This window comes from Lepus europaeus, chromosome 2, assembly GCF_033115175.1.
Source record: "Lepus europaeus isolate LE1 chromosome 2, mLepTim1.pri, whole genome shotgun sequence".
NCBI lineage: Eukaryota > Metazoa > Chordata > Mammalia > Lagomorpha > Leporidae > Lepus > Lepus europaeus.
In genome coordinates, this window is record NC_084828.1 from 173,435,179 (window position 1) to 173,453,471 (window position 18,293).

The window sequence follows — 18,293 nt, forward strand, 5'->3', positions numbered from 1 at the left end:
GAGAAGCTCCTGGCTCCTGGCTTTAGATCAGCCCAGCTCCGGTCGTTGCAGCCATTTGTGGAATAAACCAGCAGATGGTAGATATCTCTATCTCTCTCTCTCTCTCTCTCTCTCTCTCTCTCTCTCTGCCTCTCTGCCTCTCTGTAACTCTGACTTTCAAATAAATAAATAAATCTTTAATAAATAAATATATATTTGTGTGTATCTATATATATAAAAGCTAGTAGAGGAGGCCAACACTGTGGTTGGTTAAGCTCCCACCTGGGATGCCAGCATCCCACATATCCTATATAAGTGCAGATATGAGTCCCAGCCACACTACATATGATCCAACTCCCTTTTAACCACCTAGGAAAGCAGCAGAAGATGCCCTGAGTGCTTGGGCCCTTGTCATCCACATGGGAGATCAGGAGGGAGTTCCAGGCTCCACCGCAGCCATTTGGGAAGTGAACCAGCAGATAGAAAACCTCTCTCCCCATCTCTATATACTGACTCTGCCTTTCACAGAAAGTAGCTACTTAAGAAGAGCTGGCAGAACCGTTTACATCATGTAGACGAACCCTCCTTCATTTCAGAGTAAACAAATGGAAAGCACGTCCACAAGGTCATGGTGGGGTGAGCATGCAGATGTTCTGACTCCTTAGACCACGACGACAACCGTCCTACAGTAGTGAAATTTCCACCAATTACAGAGGGAAAGACAAAACGGCAAAGAATTCGCGTTTTCACTCCAAGACTCTTCCTTCTCTGGAAAAAAATGCTTCATTCCCAGGTATTTCTAGAGTTACATTTATACTGCCAGTGGCTTTTCATGAAATAATAGCACCAACATCCAAATAGAAAAGATGACAGCAAAATGCACTGTTAGGTACCAATGACAAGGCAGAGTATACCTCTCTTCCATGGTCAGGAAAACAATACACTGTCGGGCCGGCACTGTGACGCAGCGGGGGTTAAAGGCCTGGCCGGAAGCGCTGGCATCCCATATGGGCACTGGTTCTAGTCTCAGCTGTTCCTCTTCCAATCTAGCTCTCTGCTATGGCCTGGGATAACAAGAGAAGATGGCCAAGTCCTTGGGCCCCTGCACCCACGTGGGAGATCTGGAGGAGGCTCCTGGCTCCTGGCTTCGGATCGGTGCAGCTCCGGCCATTGTGGCCATCTGGGGAGTGAACCAGCAGATGGAAGACCTCTCTCTCTGTCTCTACCTCTCTCTCTAACTCTTTCAAATAAATAAAATAAATCTAAAAAAAAAAATACACTGTCATTATCCTGAGAGACCTTAACAGTACTACAGAACCCAAGACTGGATGAGGGACCAGCATTGTGGCATAGCAGGGTAAGCCTCCACCTGCGAGGCTGGCATCCACATGGAGACCCGTTTGAGATTTGGCTGCTGCAATTCTGACCTAGCTCCCTACTAACACACTTGGGAAAGCAGTGGAAAATGGCCCAACTGCTTGGGCCCCTACATCCAAGTACGAGACCTGGAAGAAGCTCAAGGCTCCTTGCTGTTGCAGCCATTTGGGGCATGAACTAGCAGATCAAAGATCTCTCTCTAATGCCCCTCCTGTCTCTGTAACTCTGCCCTTCAGATAAATAAATATATAAATGAATCTTTAAAAAAAAAAAACTGAATGAACAGGATAAAGCTTTAAAAAATAGATGTGTATTTGCTTCAAACTTTCTAGAAAATTACATTTTGATATATTTATTTAATGGAATATACTCTCTTTATAAAAGTTCACCTGAAGTGAGGATGAAGTGTTTTAGTAAAAGAAAACCACAGGAGTCACCACTGTGGCAAGAGCAGGTGGAGCTGCTGCCTATGACGCCAACATCCCATGCAGACACTGGTTTGAGTTCCAGCTGCTCCACTTTTGATCCAGCTCCCTGGCACTGGCCTGGGAAAAGCAGCAGAAGATGGCCCACGTGTGTGGGCCCCTGCCACCCACATGGGAGACTGGGAAGAAGCTCCTGGCTCCTGGCTTCAGCCTAGTCTAGCCCCAGCCATTGTAGCCATTTGGGAAGTGAACCAGAGGATGGAAGATCTCTCTTTCTCTGTAACTCTTTCAAATAAACAAATCAATCTTCCAATTTTCAGTATATGTGCTGCCAAAGTGAGCACTAAATGAATCTTTAAAAAAGAAAGAACAAAGAAAACCAAAAACCTATGAATACACCTAGTCGTCTTCTCTGCCAACAAATAATATTTACTAAATTGGGGCTGGAGAAACTGCATGCACTCTCCACACACGCATGTGCTCTGTGAGACACACATCGATACGCTACTCATTAAGATACCCCATTTAAAACCAGGATCATTAGGTTCATGGAATGCTGGCCAAGGCAACAGGAGCCGCAGGAAGATTTGGGCAATTCTGTTCTCGTTTGTTTCACTTTCTAACCCACCAGCAGCTGTGGTACCCTGCTATAACTTCAAGTTCTGGCTCTGTAAATGACCATGCAAGCCACTTACTCCACCAACCCTTTGTCTTCTTCCCTACCCAACGGAGATAGATACCTGTCTTATAATGTGAAATGAAATCTACGTGAAAGCACTAGCGCAGTGCTGGCACACAGTGCACACTCAAAGTGAGCTTCACTCCTGAGTTCCATGCACTTGCATTCCCTTCACATCCCAACAACCCACTCCACACACAAAAAGTAAGATCAGGGACTTGCAACAGACAGTCCTATTGTGTGTCCATAGTTTACTATGAACTTATTAGTCATTTATATTTTATGTAGTGACTATCACATGCCAACTGCTGCTACGGCCCTCAGACAAAGCAGCCTGAGAAGCAAAAGTTAGAAAAGGAATCCTTCTGAAAGGAGAAAAAAGGCAGCTTCAGAAAAGGTTCGAAGCCATCACCATCACGACTGAAGCCAACTCCCGCCCTCTCTGCGTGCCCAAGTCCTGCCTGGCAGTCAGGACCTGCGTTAGTCACTCCTGCCATCTGAAGCCTCTGATCGAATGCTCTCCTGCCCTGCAAACCCAGCGCACTCACTGCCTGAACTGCGCACCTGTCACACAGATGAAAAAGTGACTGCTTACCTGCGTGGTCTTTGGACACAGAAATCAATGTATCCATTTCCTTTTAACTCGTGTTTTTTGGTCTACCCTTAAACTAAAATCTTAGGCAGGAACAGGCATTTGGCCTAGTGGTTAAGGTTTAAGTTGGAATGCCACATGCCATTTCAGCGTACCTGAGTTCAAGTGCTAGCGCCATCCCAATCCTAACTTCTTTCTAATGAACAACTTGGGAGTCAGCAAGAAATGGCTCAAGTATTTCGGTCCTACCACTCATGAGGGGGACCTGGATTGAGTTCCCACCTCATCTTCAGTGTGGCCCAGTCCTAACCACCGTAGGAATCCAGGGACCAAACCAGTGAATGGGAGCCTTCTCTTTCTTCCTCTGCTTCTCCAATAAATAAATAAATAAAATTTAAAATCTTAGGCAATCTAATTTTAGAATTACAATAATTAAAAGAACAAATTAAATTAATATTTCCATAGAAATTTTCTAAGTAATTTCTTTCATTCACACAAAAACATTCTTAATACACCATCAACAATAGTAACCCAGTTACATGCACAAGACACATTAAATAAGATTAATTAGGTTAGCTTTAGTTACTAAAAAAGAACAGATTCTACATTGAGATAACAAACATATACATAAGGGGTCACTTATTTTTAAGTAACAAAACATCTCTCTTTCTCTCTTTTCTAAAATGATCTCACAATGATAACTGATATAAATATTTTAATTCTGATTGTACCTTAAAATGCTGCTACAAAAGGGACTTGCTTATGAAAGTTGCTTGATTAGCAACAATTAAAATAGTGGTTCCCAACCCTTTAGGAATCACATTCATCTTGGAGAATCTGATGATAAAAAATACCCATTAGCATTTCCCATAAAAGCATACGAAGTTTGCATGAGATTCTAAGGCTCATACCCTACCTCCCAAGCCTACTCACATAACTTAAGAACTCCCACAATAAGTTTGGGAACTGTACCAATCTTGAAAAAAGTTCAAATTGAGGAATGACTCAGTAACATTCTACCAGTCTGCAACTTTCTTGTAGCTAACGAATTTGGTAGTGGTGGTAGAGGAACTGACAGTGAACTGAGAGAGTTGAAGAAAATAATTTTTAGGGATGAAAATATGACTTGGGGGCCAGCTCTGTGGCCTAACAGGTAAAGCTGTTGCCTGCAGTGCCGGCATCCCATATGCATGCTGGTTCAAGATCCAGGCTGCTCTCTGCTATGGCCTGGGAAAGCAGTGGACGATGGCCCAAGTACTTGGGCCCCTGCACCCATGTGGGAGACACAGAAGAGGCTCCTGGATCCTGGCTTCGGATCTGCTCAGCTCCAGGCATTGCAGCAATTTGGGGAGTGAACCAGCAGACGGAAGATCTCTCTCTCACTGCCTCTGCCTCTCTGTAACTCTGCCTTTCAAATTAATAAATAAATCTGTTTTTTAAAAAAATGACTTGGTTCATCTCTCAGCGAACACCTTACAGACCTCATTTTTTAAAAATGAGGGAGGAATTTGAGAGAGAAAAGAACACATCTATAAAAGGAAAGACACATTCATTCACTTAATCTTTCTTGATCAGGGCATTCATGAGATCAAGGTGAAGCTATTGACCACAAAGGAAATGGCTGGTTGGACCCCAAGTCTGTATTTGAAGATGAGACAGACAAGACACTCTGTGACCGTTTTAGACTGACACAGGCCAAACACTCCTGCTGTGCAAACTATTAGTCAATGTTTTACTTCAAGACTGCATTATTTTAGCAACTGATCACAACATGCAAGACAGGCAATCCTGGCCTACCAGCCACTTATGAATCTGCCCCCATTTCCGATCAAAGGAGTGATGAGAGTGCTAGAAATGCAAAAGTTTCATTAATAAAAAGCTTCCAACACACTGCAGTCTCCACAAAGCCTTAGCCATACACATTTTCCCTAAAGAACACTGATAGTTGACTCAAACTTAGAATTCAAAATATAGAAAATTACTAAATATGTGCAATAATGAGGTACATGGTTCTGTAGAGGCCCATAAACAGAATTATATTTGATAAGTCCCCTCTGCTTATTTCATATAATTTTAGGAGTATAAAAAATGACAAAGCATTGCCACATTTCCATTTCAAGCCACAAATTACATTCAGTTTTTGAAACTATATGAGGTTTTAAAAAAATTAGCAACATACCAACTTTTTCTTGAGTTGTGATGATAACAGAATACATATAGATCTTTATCAACATCAAAAGAGGGTATTTAATACTTTATTTCCTTTCATACTAATTCAATATCAAAAATATATGAAAATTTTTAGGGCAAAGTCAATATCAGAAGGAAAAGGTAAAAAGAGTATTTGTTTCATTTTAATCTGCCTAATTTCTATATGCTATTTGTTCTTATTTTTTTCTGCTATTAAAAGCATATTAAAATTTGTAAACTATAGAAAAGCATGAGAAGAAAATAAAATCAACCATAATTTTCCCACTGACAAAAGCATGTAATGCAATCACTTTCTAGTAATCTTTCTAGTGGTTTTTAACCCTTTAGATAATACTGGCTTTTTAAAATTGAACTTCAAAAAATATTATTACTAGGACTTTCTGTCATAGTTCCCTTTTTCTTTCTAGATTCACTAGAAACCAGGTCTTCTTTCTTTCTGTTTTATCTTACTTTGGCTGATAGTCCACTACCTAGCACAGTACCTGAAATATACAGTAAATACTTTTTTCAGAGAATTAATTCCAAAGGCAGGGGGGAGGGGACACAAAATTGGATGCTAATCAGCTTTACAGTTTTGACTGATTTTCCCACTGTCTTAAATGAATACTTTCTTCCATTATTAAATATACTTCAAAATTTAAAGGCTGAATGACTTCACAATGTCTTACTACACAAGTCTCATAATTAATCCAAATTACAGGACTAAACAGGGCTATACTGAGTAAGTGTCATCTCTAAGCATCCTTTAAAAGCACTTAAAATACTATGAAAATTTTTAACAATGTACATAAGAACTACAGAGGTTTTGTTGTCATTTTAAACAAATATCACATTTAATCTGTTGAAATAGAGTGACTCACTAAAACATATTAAAATTATACTATTCTCAGTGTTGCAGAGGGCACCAGACACACATCAGAAATAAACTAGTTATGTACTGATTTTTTGAGAACAAGCATGAAAACAGGCTCATACCACCTAATTACCTCTTTTTGCTGTCGTTCCAATTCTCTCATGCGTATATCTCTCGCTTCTGCCCGAGCAGCGCGTTTTGCTGCAAGTCTTGCCTCTGCCTGAAAAGTAAAATAAAACTCAGCTTCATAAAACAACAACAAAACACTTCCACATCAAACTGAGGATAAGGAGAAAGTGGGACATTCTTTCCAATAAGGAGAAGTCATCCATCATTAATTTTGACTGTTCCTTCAAATTCTATACCCTCGTTTCTTTCTCTAGTCCCAGAATCCCTCCCCAAACCTGGGCCATCACTTTTCACCGTCCACCTTGATTATACATTTGACACATATCACTCAGTTCATTAAATGTCTCCAAGTCTGCCCTTTTTCCAGCATTGCATTCCCCATCAATTCACACAGACTAGAAACAAAAGCACCAGTCACTATTTCACTTTGGACACCTCCAGTATTCAGTCTCCGAAGAGTTAGTTCTCAACCACAGAGTCTCTGTCAAACCCATCTGGGCTCCCTTCATAATCACTGTCCTGCTTGCTTCAGGATCTCAATCAATCAATCTCTCCCTCTCTCTCCCTTCCTCCCTCCTTCCCTCCCTCCCTCCCTCAGTTCCTTCCTCTCTTTTTAAAAATTGAGATGCAATTCACATACCATCAAATCCACCATTTAAAAGTAAACAATTCCACAATTCCATGATTTTTAGTACATCCACAAAGACGTACAACCATCACTACTATGTAATTCTTTAACATTTTCATCATCACCAAAAGAAATCTCATATTATTACAGTCAATTCCCATGACCCCTTCCCCTTCTCCTAATAACCACTAATCTATTTCTGTCTCATATAAATGGAATCATACAACAGGAATTCTTCATTTCTCACTTGAACTACAGCAAGTGCCTCCAAATCCATCTATGTACCTCTAGCATCTTCACTATAGTTTATATTCCACAAGGTTATATAATTGAAAAATCAGTCTCTCAAAATGCTGTTCTATTTTCCAATTTTCATTTAATTTAAGAGAGACACAGATGGTGGTCTTTCATCTGCTGGTTCACTCCCCAAATGCCAACAACAGTTAGGGGCTGAGCCAGGCCAAAGCCAGGAGCCCAGAGCCCCAGCTGGGTTTCCCAGGTAGGGACTGCTGCCTCCAGGATGCCTATTAGCAGGATACTGGATCACAGGTAGGACAGCCAGACTGGAACAAGCACGCAGGCAGAGGGTGTCCCAAGCAGTGACTAAATCACCATAGCACATGCCTGCCCCACCAAAACATATTTCTGATCACATCACTCTGCTGGTCTTACAGTTTAAGAGAAAAAAAAAAAAATCCAGGAGCCAGTACTGTGGTGCAGCAGGTAAAGCCACTGTCTGCAATGCCAACATCCCTTATGGGTGCTGGTCCAAGTCCCAGCTGCTCCACTTCTGATCCAGCTCTCTGCTATAGACTGGGAAAGCCATAGAAGATGGCCCAACTCCTTGGACCCCTGCATCCCTGAGGGAGACCCAGAAGAAGCTCCTGGCTCCTGGCTTTGGATCAGCAAAGCTCCGGCCACTTCAGCCAATTGGGGAGTAAACCAACGCATGGAAGACCTTTCTCTCTCTCCTCTCTCTCTCTCTCTCTCTCTCTCTCTCTGCTTCTCTGTAACTCTGCCTTTCAAATAAATAAATCTTTTTAAAAAAGAAAAGAAAAAATTCAGAGAATAGCACAAAAAGAAGAGGCAAAAACAGAAACAGGGCTCTGCACAACCAGGTCCCCACCTTATTTCCCAGAACTTGTTCCACCCTTACCACGCACACCCCATCTGCTCTCTTCCTGGGCTCTGTGTTCCGTTAGGCTTTTTTCACTGATGGCTTGACCAGCATGATGGGCTCTTTATTCCAATAGAATATTATGTTCTCTGAGGATTTCTCCCATGCCCTCCTTCATGGAGTAGGACTATACTCATGCCTCTGTCATGACTTTTTTTTTAAGATGTTTTATTTATTTATTTGACAGGTAGAGTTACAGACCCTGAGAGAGAGAAACAGAAAGGTCTTCCTTTTGTTCGTTCACTCCCCAAATGGCCGCAACAGCCAGAGCTGCGCTGATCCGAAGCCAGGAGCCAGGTGCCTCTTCCTGGTCTCCCATGCGGGTGCAGGGGCCCAAGCACTTGGGTCATCCTCCACTGTTTTCCCTGGTGCATTAGCAGAGCTGGATCAGAAGTGGAGCAACTGGGACTAGAACCTGGCGCCCATGTGCGATACCGGCGATTAACCTAGTGCAGCACAGCACAGGCCCCCCCTGTCATGACTTTATTGCATGGTATGTTTCTGTTATCCCACAACTCTAAATAGCTGGAGCATCAAGAAGGTAAGGAAACGACTCGATGCACCACATGAAACTTAAAAATCTCTCTGCTTTCTGTCTTGCAGGAACTTCCTCTGTGCTGACCACATCCTAAATCTGATTCAGGTCATGTCCTCGGATCACTACAGAAGTTGCTTCTTCTCTACCTATGAGTGGACATCACATTTCTTTTTTTTAACTAACATCTGTATGTTACAGAAAACGACTTCAAGGCTAAGATATGCTTCAGGAGCTAGCAAAAAATATTTTTTAAATAACAAAGTATCACAACTTTCAAACCTTTTAAACTTAAGGAAGTTGAGCAGGAAGAGCACTGGGGTAGCAGTTAAGACACAGCTCGGGATGCCCACAGCCCACTCTGGAGTGCCTGAGCTCAAGCCCCAGCTTGGTCCCCGTGGTTCCACTTCCTGCTAACACACACTCTGGCAGGCAGCAGGTGATGACTCAAAATACCCGAGTCTACATCACCCACGTGGAAGACCCAGACTGAGCCTCAGCTCCCAACTGCGGCCTGGCCCAGCTGCTGTCGGAATCTGGGGAGTGAACCGGTAGATGGGAGGCCTCTGCCTACATGCCTGTCTCTGCCTCCCAAATAAATTGTTAGAAAAAACTATAGCAATAAGTAGGAATTTTCATTTCTATGTATATTATCTTCTTTAAAAGATTTACTTATTGATTTACTTGAAAGGCAGAGTGAAAGGGAGAGGATGAGACAAAGAGAGATGTTCCATCTTCTGGCTTACTTCTCCAAATGCCCACAATAGACAGGGCTGGGACAGGCCAAAGCAGGGAGGCCAAAACTCCATCCAGATCTCCCAAGTGGCACAGACCCAAGAACTTGATCCGGCATCTGCTGCCTTCCCATGCGCGTGAGAGAGCTGGATGAGCAGAGCAGCTGGGACTCAACCCAGTGCTCTAATATAGGATGCCAGTGTCCCAAGAGGTGGCTTGGACCGCTGTCACAATGCCTGCCTTTTCCCCCCTTTCCAAGATTTATTTATTTATTTATTTATTTATTTGAGAGGCAGAGTAACACAAAGAGAGGGAGAGACAATCAAGTGATTAGCTTTATAACTATAGCCTCCCTTAGAAATTTATCTCAAAATACCAATTCCTGGGGTCGGTGCCGTGGCGTAGTGGGTAAAGCCTCCGCCTGCAGTGCTGACATCCCATATAAGTGCCAATTCCAGTCCCGGCTGCTCCACTTCCAATGCAGCTCTCTGCTAATACACCTGAGAGAGCAGTGGAAAATGGCCCAAGTCCTTGGGCCCTGCACCCATATGGGAGACCAGAAGAAGTTCCAGGCTCCAGGCTTCAGATTGGCCCAGCTCCAGCCATTGCACCCATTTGGGGAGTTAACCAACAGATGGAAGACCTCTCTCCCTCCCTCCCTCTCCCTCCCTCTCTCTCTCCCTCTCCCTCTCTCTCTCTCTCTCTCTCTCTCTCTGCCTCTGCCTCTCTAACTTTCAAATAAATCCTTAAAAAATGCCAATTTCATCTCTCTAGAATCTGTCATGCCAATTCCACACAATTTCTACTAAAATAGGATGACTTTTTTTAAAAAAACAGAAAAATTATAAATAATTGCAATCTATTCTTTAGTAAGGCTTCTTTCACAATAAAAGAGAAGAAAACAGAAAAGAACATGAGCTTCAGAGACACACATGGTTGGTTCCATTTGCTACATATCTGACTTTATCCAATCACGTTACCTCTCTTGGACATAACAAGGAAAAAAAGCTACCAAATCAAGCCTTTTAAAAGCAGTGAACGAGACTTAAAATTATTCTATCTGGTTCTTTCTATACATCACTACCAGATACCTGAAGCAATACTGATAGCAGGAATAGTAAGAAGCTGATGCTGATTCTAACCCACACTTATCTTGCAGTATTTTTAAAAAGACAAATATAGGCAAACAAGCACATCTCTAGGTAGTAACACACCATTTTCAACAGAGAACAGGCACATGAAAGAGCTGTGGATTTACTTTACCATACACCTCACACACACAAAATATACGGGACATAAAAATAAAGGACCAGAAATACTAAATTAAAAATGAAGTTAAAAAACTAAATGTATAATTACTATTTGGTAAATAATTCCAAGTCCACTTATTTATTTTACATAAAAACAAAAGAAATGACAGGGCCAGAGCTGCGGCAGAGCAGCCTAAGCCTCACTTCCAATCCCACTCTGCTAACGTGCCTGGGAAAGCATGGGAAGCTGGCCCCAGGTCAGCCACGTGGGAGACTCAGAGGAAGCTCCTGCCTCTTGGCCTCAGGCAGGCCCAGCCCCAGCTGTGGTTGCAGCCATTCGGGGAGCAACCAGCAGACGGAAGATCTCTGTGTCCCTGCCTTTCAAATGAACACATAAATCTTTGGGGAAAAAGAACTGAAAGCAAAGATCAAATAGCCCAAACGCAGAAACAATCAACGGATGAATAAACAGTAGTGTGTGCGTATACACACACATATACACTACAGACTACTATTCCGCCTGAAAAAGGGGATTTTGATAAATGTTACTTGAACGTACCTTAAAACTTTATACTAAATGAAGTAAGCCAGATCCAAAAGGACAATTCCTTTTGGAGGAATTATCCCAGGATTTTTTTTTTTTTTTTAAATTACAATGGTTTATTTTATTTGTTTAAGAACTCATTTTTGCAAGCATTAAGCCAGGCTGTGCTTGGAGTATGAGCCCAAAATTCATCTAGTAAGGAAGAGGAAAAGCAAACTGTGCCCCACACACAAGGATGACAGCTGTGGGCTCAGGACTAATCACATTCAAGTTTGAGTTTCTACACCTAGCACTCGGGAGTCACAGGTCTCTCGGGTCCTTCTGGATGTCCCGCAAGGTGTCTGCACTTTTCCTGAGCTGGGCAGCCTCGCCGTCCTCCAGCTTCTGGTTGATGACGCTGGTTCATCCCCAGGCACTGAGGATGCACGGAAGGCTCGGGAGACTTTGTTCTCAACGCCCTTCAGCATTGTGGACACTGGGTGAATCCTGGAGAGATTTTTCAGCATGGATTCAATGAGATCAGCCACACTTAATCCAACAGTCCAGTTAGTGTACCCTTTTAGCTTGATGACTTCATAGGCACTTTCCACCACCATCTTGTGTACCTCCTTCTAGTTTTCACTACCTCTGGATTTCACTATCTCTAGTTCCCATCTCTGGATTCAGTTCCTGGAAAGAGACAGCTGCCACATTCAGTCCTCTCCAGGCAGCCACACTTGAGTCTCCGTGTTCTCCCAAAATCCATCCATGGTAGCTGCTGGGATGAATGCCAAGTTTTTCAGCCATGAGATAGCAAAACCTAGCAGAATTCAGACTGCACCCACTTCCAATCACATGGTGCTTGGGCAGCCCACTTAGTTTCCAGGTCACGTATGTAAGAATGTCACTGGGTCGGAAACCACGATGATGATGCAGTTGGGACTGTACTTGACAATCTGGGGAACAATGAACTTGAAGACACTCACGTTTCTCTGCACCAGGTTGACATGACCCTCCCCCTCCTGCTATCGGACTCCTGTGGTCACCACCACGACCTCAGAATTGGCTGTCATGGAGTAGTCTTTATCGGCCACAATTTTAGGTGGAGAAACAAGCTCCTGTGCTGCGGAGCCATCATCTCTCCTTTGAGTTTATCTTCCAGGACGTCCACAAGAGCAAGTTCATTAGCCAGAGACTTTCCCAGAATGCTAATAGCACACGCCATCCGACTTGTCCAACACCATTACAGTGATCTCGTTGTTAGGGACTGGTGCAGTTCCTCCTTAGGGGTTGCCATTGTACACCAGCGGGCACAGGAGCTGTGAGGCGAGCGTGGCAGGAGTCGGGCGGAGAAGACGGTCAGCGGCCAGGATTTTCAACTTAGTATAGACTGCCTCTTTTCTGTGAATGGTATTATGCTGCTTCTCTTAACTCCAAATATAAATAATCTTTTCCACTTGCTGCACACACCCTTTCCATTCATCTGCTTACTCCACAGTTTCTACTGTCAGCCAATGAGAACAACTCGAATGCAGCATCTCAAGCTTGGATTTCTCTACCAATATCAAAGCGTACATTTAACTGCCTGGACTGTCAGTACCTGGAGTCAACCCCATCTTCCCCAGAGGACAGACTTCGCTTCCTTATGTTCCAGCCTCCAGAAATGGAATCCTTGTCCAAACCCAAGATCTCAGAACTGCCTACTTCCTCACCAAGTCATTCTTTCCAATATCCTCTGAATCCATGGTTCTGTTTTCATTCCCACAGACTACCCCTCTTCCAAACAGGTCTTGAACACTCTACTCTGGAGTACTTCAAGTTTCCTAATTCTGACTTCAATCCCTCTCTATTCCATCCTACATATTGTTGAATCAATCTATCTGAAACATCAAGGAACAAGCAAAATAAAATACCTCCAAGAGACACATGATTAGTCATAATATGCTTTATGGTGCCCAACACTTAAAAACATTCTTAAAGCTTTCTGAATCCTAAATTTGGATTTGGTTACTGCTTCAGTTAAAAGGAAAAAAAAAAAAAAAAAAAAAAAAAAAAAAAAAAAAAAAAAAACCATGGGAAAAACAGATTTAAAGAAATATGTTCTTGGGGCTGGTGTTGCGGAGCAAAAGGTTAATGCCCTGGCCTGAAGTGCCAGCATCCAATATGGGTGCCGGTTCAAGACCTGGCTGCTCCACTTCCCATCCAGCTCTCTGCTATGGCCTGGGAGAGCAGTAGAAGATGGCCCAAGTCCTTGGGCCCCTGCACCTGCGTGGGAGACCTGGAGGAAGCTCCAGGCTCCTGGCTTCTGATCACTGCAGATCCGGGAATTGCGGCCATCTAGTGAGTGCACCAGCAGATGGAAGACCTCTTTCTCTCCCTCTCTGTCTCGCCTTCTTTCAAATAAATAAATAAATCTTAAAAAAAAAAATGAAAAAAGAAACGTGCTCTTGTTCCCAGTGGTGTTCCAAATCAGAGACTCGTCTGAGGCCAATCAATCCTGTTAAAATCTTCATCTGTTTAGTGAGCCTATGAGTAAGGAGAGACCTATCCAATCAGCTAGGCAGGGTTCACTATTTCCTTGGTATATAATCCATAAGTAGGATTTCATCTGGCACTACCACTCAGGAGGGAGACAAGGATTAGCTTATTTAAAAAAAAAATAGTTGAGGTACAGAGAGTTAAGCCATCATATGCAATGCTGCATCCCATACTGGAGTCCCAGCTACTCCATTTACTATCTAGCTCCCTGTTAATGCACTTGGGAAGGCCACAAAAAGTGGCTCAAGTACATGGACCCCTGCCACCCAGGTGCGAGATCTAGATGGAGTCCTGACTCCTGGTCCAGACCTGGCTGCTACAGCCATCTGGGGAGTGAAAGATCCAGCAGTGAAAGATCCCCCTGCCCCTCTGTCTCTCCCTCCCTTCCTTCCTCGAACACTCTGCATTTTAAATAAGTAAATATTTTAAAAAATAGTGACTCATCCTACGATTCAAAAGCAAGAATGAACTAAAAGTTGTACACACACAGACACACATACATACACACTCATACTATAAATTGGGTCCACCAAGTACTGAAGGTACAGCATCTAAAGAACCAAAAATAAATAAGTGGTTTTTTTTTTCCAGGATGTATGAATAATGAACCAGACAAGTTTTGAGAAACCAAATGGGTACCACTCAGCACTGTGTCAAATGTGTAGCCTATTTTTAAACACACCATAAGAAGAGTAATTCCAAGAAATATAATGTAGATGGTCTTTGTTATCAACAGAAAGTTTCTCTGCAAAACTTCATCAGTTCAGCACTTTCCTCTTTTCATTGTTCCAGCTCTGACAGTTTAGTATTTCCCCCTCTGCACTGGTTTTCACGACAGAAAGGCCTAAGGGAAGCATTCCCTCTACCTTCGCCCAAGCCACCAACAGATTCTCAGTCCGAGTACCCTTCCATCTTTTGTTCCCTGTGCTCCCACTGGGAAGAACTGTCCCTCTCCAACTCCCACACACTCCCTCCATCCTCACCAGGGTCCTAACCCCAACTATCACGCCTCACTCTTCACTCTCCCCCTCTACTGGCTTGTTCTCCTAACCATAAAGAGGCTCGAAGTCTCTCCCATCATTAAAAATAAAACAGTAAGACATCTCACCCTTAGCAGTTAAGACACCCATACCCACACCCAAGTACCCAGGTTTGCTTCCCAGCAGTGGCTCCGGACTCTGGTGTCCTGCCACTACAGACCCTAGGAGCAGCAGTGATAGCTCTAGTAACTGCTTTCCTGCTACCCATGTGGGAGACCTGGGCTATGTACCCAACTCCTGGCTCCAGGCCTGGCCATTGTAGATTGAGGGGTGGAGGAATATGCGTGCTCACTCACTCACTCGCGCTCTCTCTCTCTCTCTCTCTCCTTCCTATCAAACAAATTTAAAAAATTTTTAGGGGCCAGCACTGTGGGGTAGCAGCTTAAGTCTCCACCTGCAGCACTGGCATCCCATATGGGCACTGGTTCGTGTCCTGGCTGTTCCTCTTCCGATACAGCTCTCTGCCACGGCCTGGGAAAGCAGTGGAAAATGGCCCAAGTATTTGGGACCCTGCACCCATGTAAAGGAACCTGGAAGTAGCTCTTGGCTCCTGGCTTCAGACTGGTCCACCTATGGCCATTGCAGCCATTTAGGGAGTGAACAGAGGACAGAAGACCTCTCTCTGTCTCTCCCTCTATAACCTTGCCTCTCAAATAAAATATTCAAAAAAAATGTTAACTCCCATCCTTGTCATCTCTTCACACTTAAGTTTGGCCACACCTCCCTCCTTACCTCTCACTCTCTTCAGATGACTACAGTCTGGCTTCCGCCCACTGCACTTCACTGAAGTTGTTCATGCAAAGGTCACTAATACCTCAAACTACAAAACCCAATAGAACTGCTCTGTTCTTACCTGGCTTGTCCTTTCTGGACATCAGGTACCACTAATCACTCACTCGGTCTTAAAACCATCGCCTCTCGGTGTTCTGCAAGACTTGTAGCATCTCTTGGTTTTCCTCTTACTCTCTGACCTTTCTTCGTCAGAATACTCTGTGAGTAAATTCTTCTATGCTAGCTCCTTAAATTTTAATATTAACCAAAGTTTCCAGGTTTGGCTGCTTGTTTTTCCATTCTGTGTTTTCTCATGGATGATATGAACAGCCTGCAAATCTTTACATCCAAGCTATCTTACACTCCTCCAATCCTGACCCAACTGGCTATTAAATATTGGAGTTGTCCCACAAGGAGCTCAAACTCAATATATCCCTAATTTAATTTATAATATTTCTCTTAAATTCCCCATCAACTGCCCCATTACACAAAATTTAAAATTAAAAATCATCATGAATCTCTTCACTTTTTTTTTTTAAGATTTATTCATTTATTTGAAGGGCAGAGTTACAGAGAAAGACAGAGATCTTCCATCTGCTGGTTCACTCCCCCAAATGGCCGCAACTGCCAGAGCTGAGCCGATCTGAAGCCAGGAGCCAAGAGCTTCTTTCAGGGGCCCCACGTGGGTGCAAGGGCCCAAGGACTTGGGACATCTACTACTGCTTTCCCAGGCCACAGAAGGGAGCTGAATCAGAAGTGGAGCAGCCAGGACTCAGCACCCATATGCCGGCACTGCAGGCAGCAGCTTTAACCACTATGCCACAGCACCAGCCCCAACTATCACTACCTTAATTCAAGCTCCCAACATCTCTCATCAAGATGACTACAGTAACTTTCTAACCATTGTCTGCCTCCTACCAGTCACTCTCCACATGGTACCTGTTGTGGTTCAAACAGAATTTGTCTCCCCAGTTCAAGCATTTAAAGACCAAAGTTAAGAGTAGGCATTTAGGGGCCGGTGCTGTGTTGCAGTGGGTTAAAGTCCTGGCCTGAAGTGCCGGCATCCCATATGGCTGCCGGTCCTAGCCCTGGCTGCTCCACTTCTGATCCAGCTCTCTGCTGTGGCCTGGGATAGCAGTGGAAGATGGCCCAAGTGTTTGGGCCCTGCACGGGCATGGGAGACCTGGAAGAAGCTCTTGGCTCCTGGCTTCAGATTGGCGCAGCTCCAGCCGTTGCAGCCATCTGGGGAGTGAACCAGTGGATGGAAGACCTCTGTCTCTGTCTCTACCTCTCTCTGTAACTCTCTTTCAAATAAATAAAATAAATCTTAAAAAAAAAAAAAAAAGAGTAGGCATTTGGCATGGTGGTTAAGAGGCTGCTTCAGACATCCACGTTCCACATCACTGCGTCAGGATCTGAGCTCCTGGCTCTGCTTCTGAACAGCTTCCTGCTGGTGAAGACCCTGGGAGGCAGCAGGAAATGGCTCCAGTACTTGGGGGTCTTTGCCTCCCATCTCAGACACCTGGGTTGAGTTTTTCAGGCTCCCAGCTCCAGCATAACACAGTCCTGACTATTACATTTGGGGACTGAACCAGCAGATGGAAGATCTGTCTCTGCCTTGCAAATAAAACTAAACTAACAAAAAAACAAACAAAAAACTTGAAGGCTTCTTTCATGAAATGGACACAGAACTGCAGTCCCCACAGCAGAAGAGAAGTGCCATCTAATGGATAAAAATAAAAAATAAGGACCAAAGTAATTGGTTAATGGTACTAAGTGTAGACACTCAATCCAATGTCAGTGTTTAGGGGGTGGGCCTAGTGGAGGCACTTCCTCAGAAAGCAGTGATCATGAGAGGGCTGGTTACAGGTGCCTGAGCACTGGGCCCAGTCACTCTCTCTGCTTCCTGGCCCACAATGTGACCCTTCCCCTATGTTATCCGCCAGCCTCACCAGACGGCCAGACCAGTGGGACCTGTCTGACCCTGGGCTATGAACCTCCAGAACCAATGGGACCTGTCTGACCCTGGGCTGTGAACCTCCAGAACCACAAGCCAAGATACGCCTCCTGGGGCTGGGCCGACGCAGACCAGTGGACGGAAGACCTCTCTCCAGCGCTAGAAGACCCCCCTGCCCCCATGCTCTCTGCCTCTGCCTCTCTGTCAATTAAATAAATATTAAAAAAAAAAAAAAAGATAAACCTCCTTCCTTCAGAGGAAGCTTGTCTTAGGTACATCATTTTAGACCAATACAGCAACTCAGGCAATCTCACTGATGCAAATCTGAAAAATATTTACCCTTCAATGGCTCCCCACAGTTCCAAAGATCAAACACATACATCATTTACAACTGGCTGCAACTTCCTCTCCAGCAGCACTTCCTCCCATCCCTCAACCCCTCCAGCCATACTGAGCTACTATTTTGGCAGTTTCCCACATGGTTCTAGCTGTTTCACCCCTCCCCAATGCCTGTAGAGCACTCACAAGGCAATATACAAAAACTCATAAAATACTGTTCATAGAGATAAGGATTACAACTTTTTGAACATGGATAGAGAGGTGGGCAGGCATTTGGCCTAGCAGTCAGGATGCCAGTTAAGATGCCATGTCCCAGCACTGTGCTGTGATGTGTCAGGTAAAGCCATCGCCTGCAGCACTGGCATCCCATATGGGCACCAGTTTGAGTCCCAGCTACTCACTTCTGATCCAGCTCTCTGCTACTGCCTGGGAGAGCAGTGGAAGATGGACCAAGTCTTTGAGGCTCTGCACCCATGTGGGAGAACTGGAAGAAGCTCCAGGCTCCTGGCTTTGGATCGGCCCGATTTGGAGAGTGCACCAGTGGATGGAAGACCA

At 44.1% G+C, this 18,293-nt stretch overlaps 1 protein-coding gene and 1 pseudogene across 14 annotated transcripts in view; both read right to left on the reverse strand.

Annotated features, from left to right (window-relative positions):
* The window catches only part of LRRFIP2 (LRR binding FLII interacting protein 2), a 143,281-nt gene that overhangs the window by 82,987 nt on the left and 42,001 nt on the right, over positions 1-18,293 (reverse strand). For 8 of the 14 annotated variants that reach the window (XM_062216024.1, XM_062216013.1, XM_062215997.1 and 5 more), the window contains exons 3-4: positions 6,250-6,336; positions 4,850-4,900 (exon numbers count right to left, since the gene is read on the reverse strand). In XM_062216024.1, the coding sequence (XP_062072008.1) occupies positions 4,850-4,900; positions 6,250-6,336 (138 nt within the window). The remainder of the gene's footprint in view (positions 1-4,849; positions 4,901-6,249; positions 6,337-18,293) is intronic. The other 6 variants (XM_062216010.1, XM_062216066.1, XM_062216054.1 and 3 more) reach the window with 1 other exon arrangement.
* Positions 11,415-12,355, reverse strand: LOC133750243 (L-lactate dehydrogenase B chain-like; annotated as a pseudogene).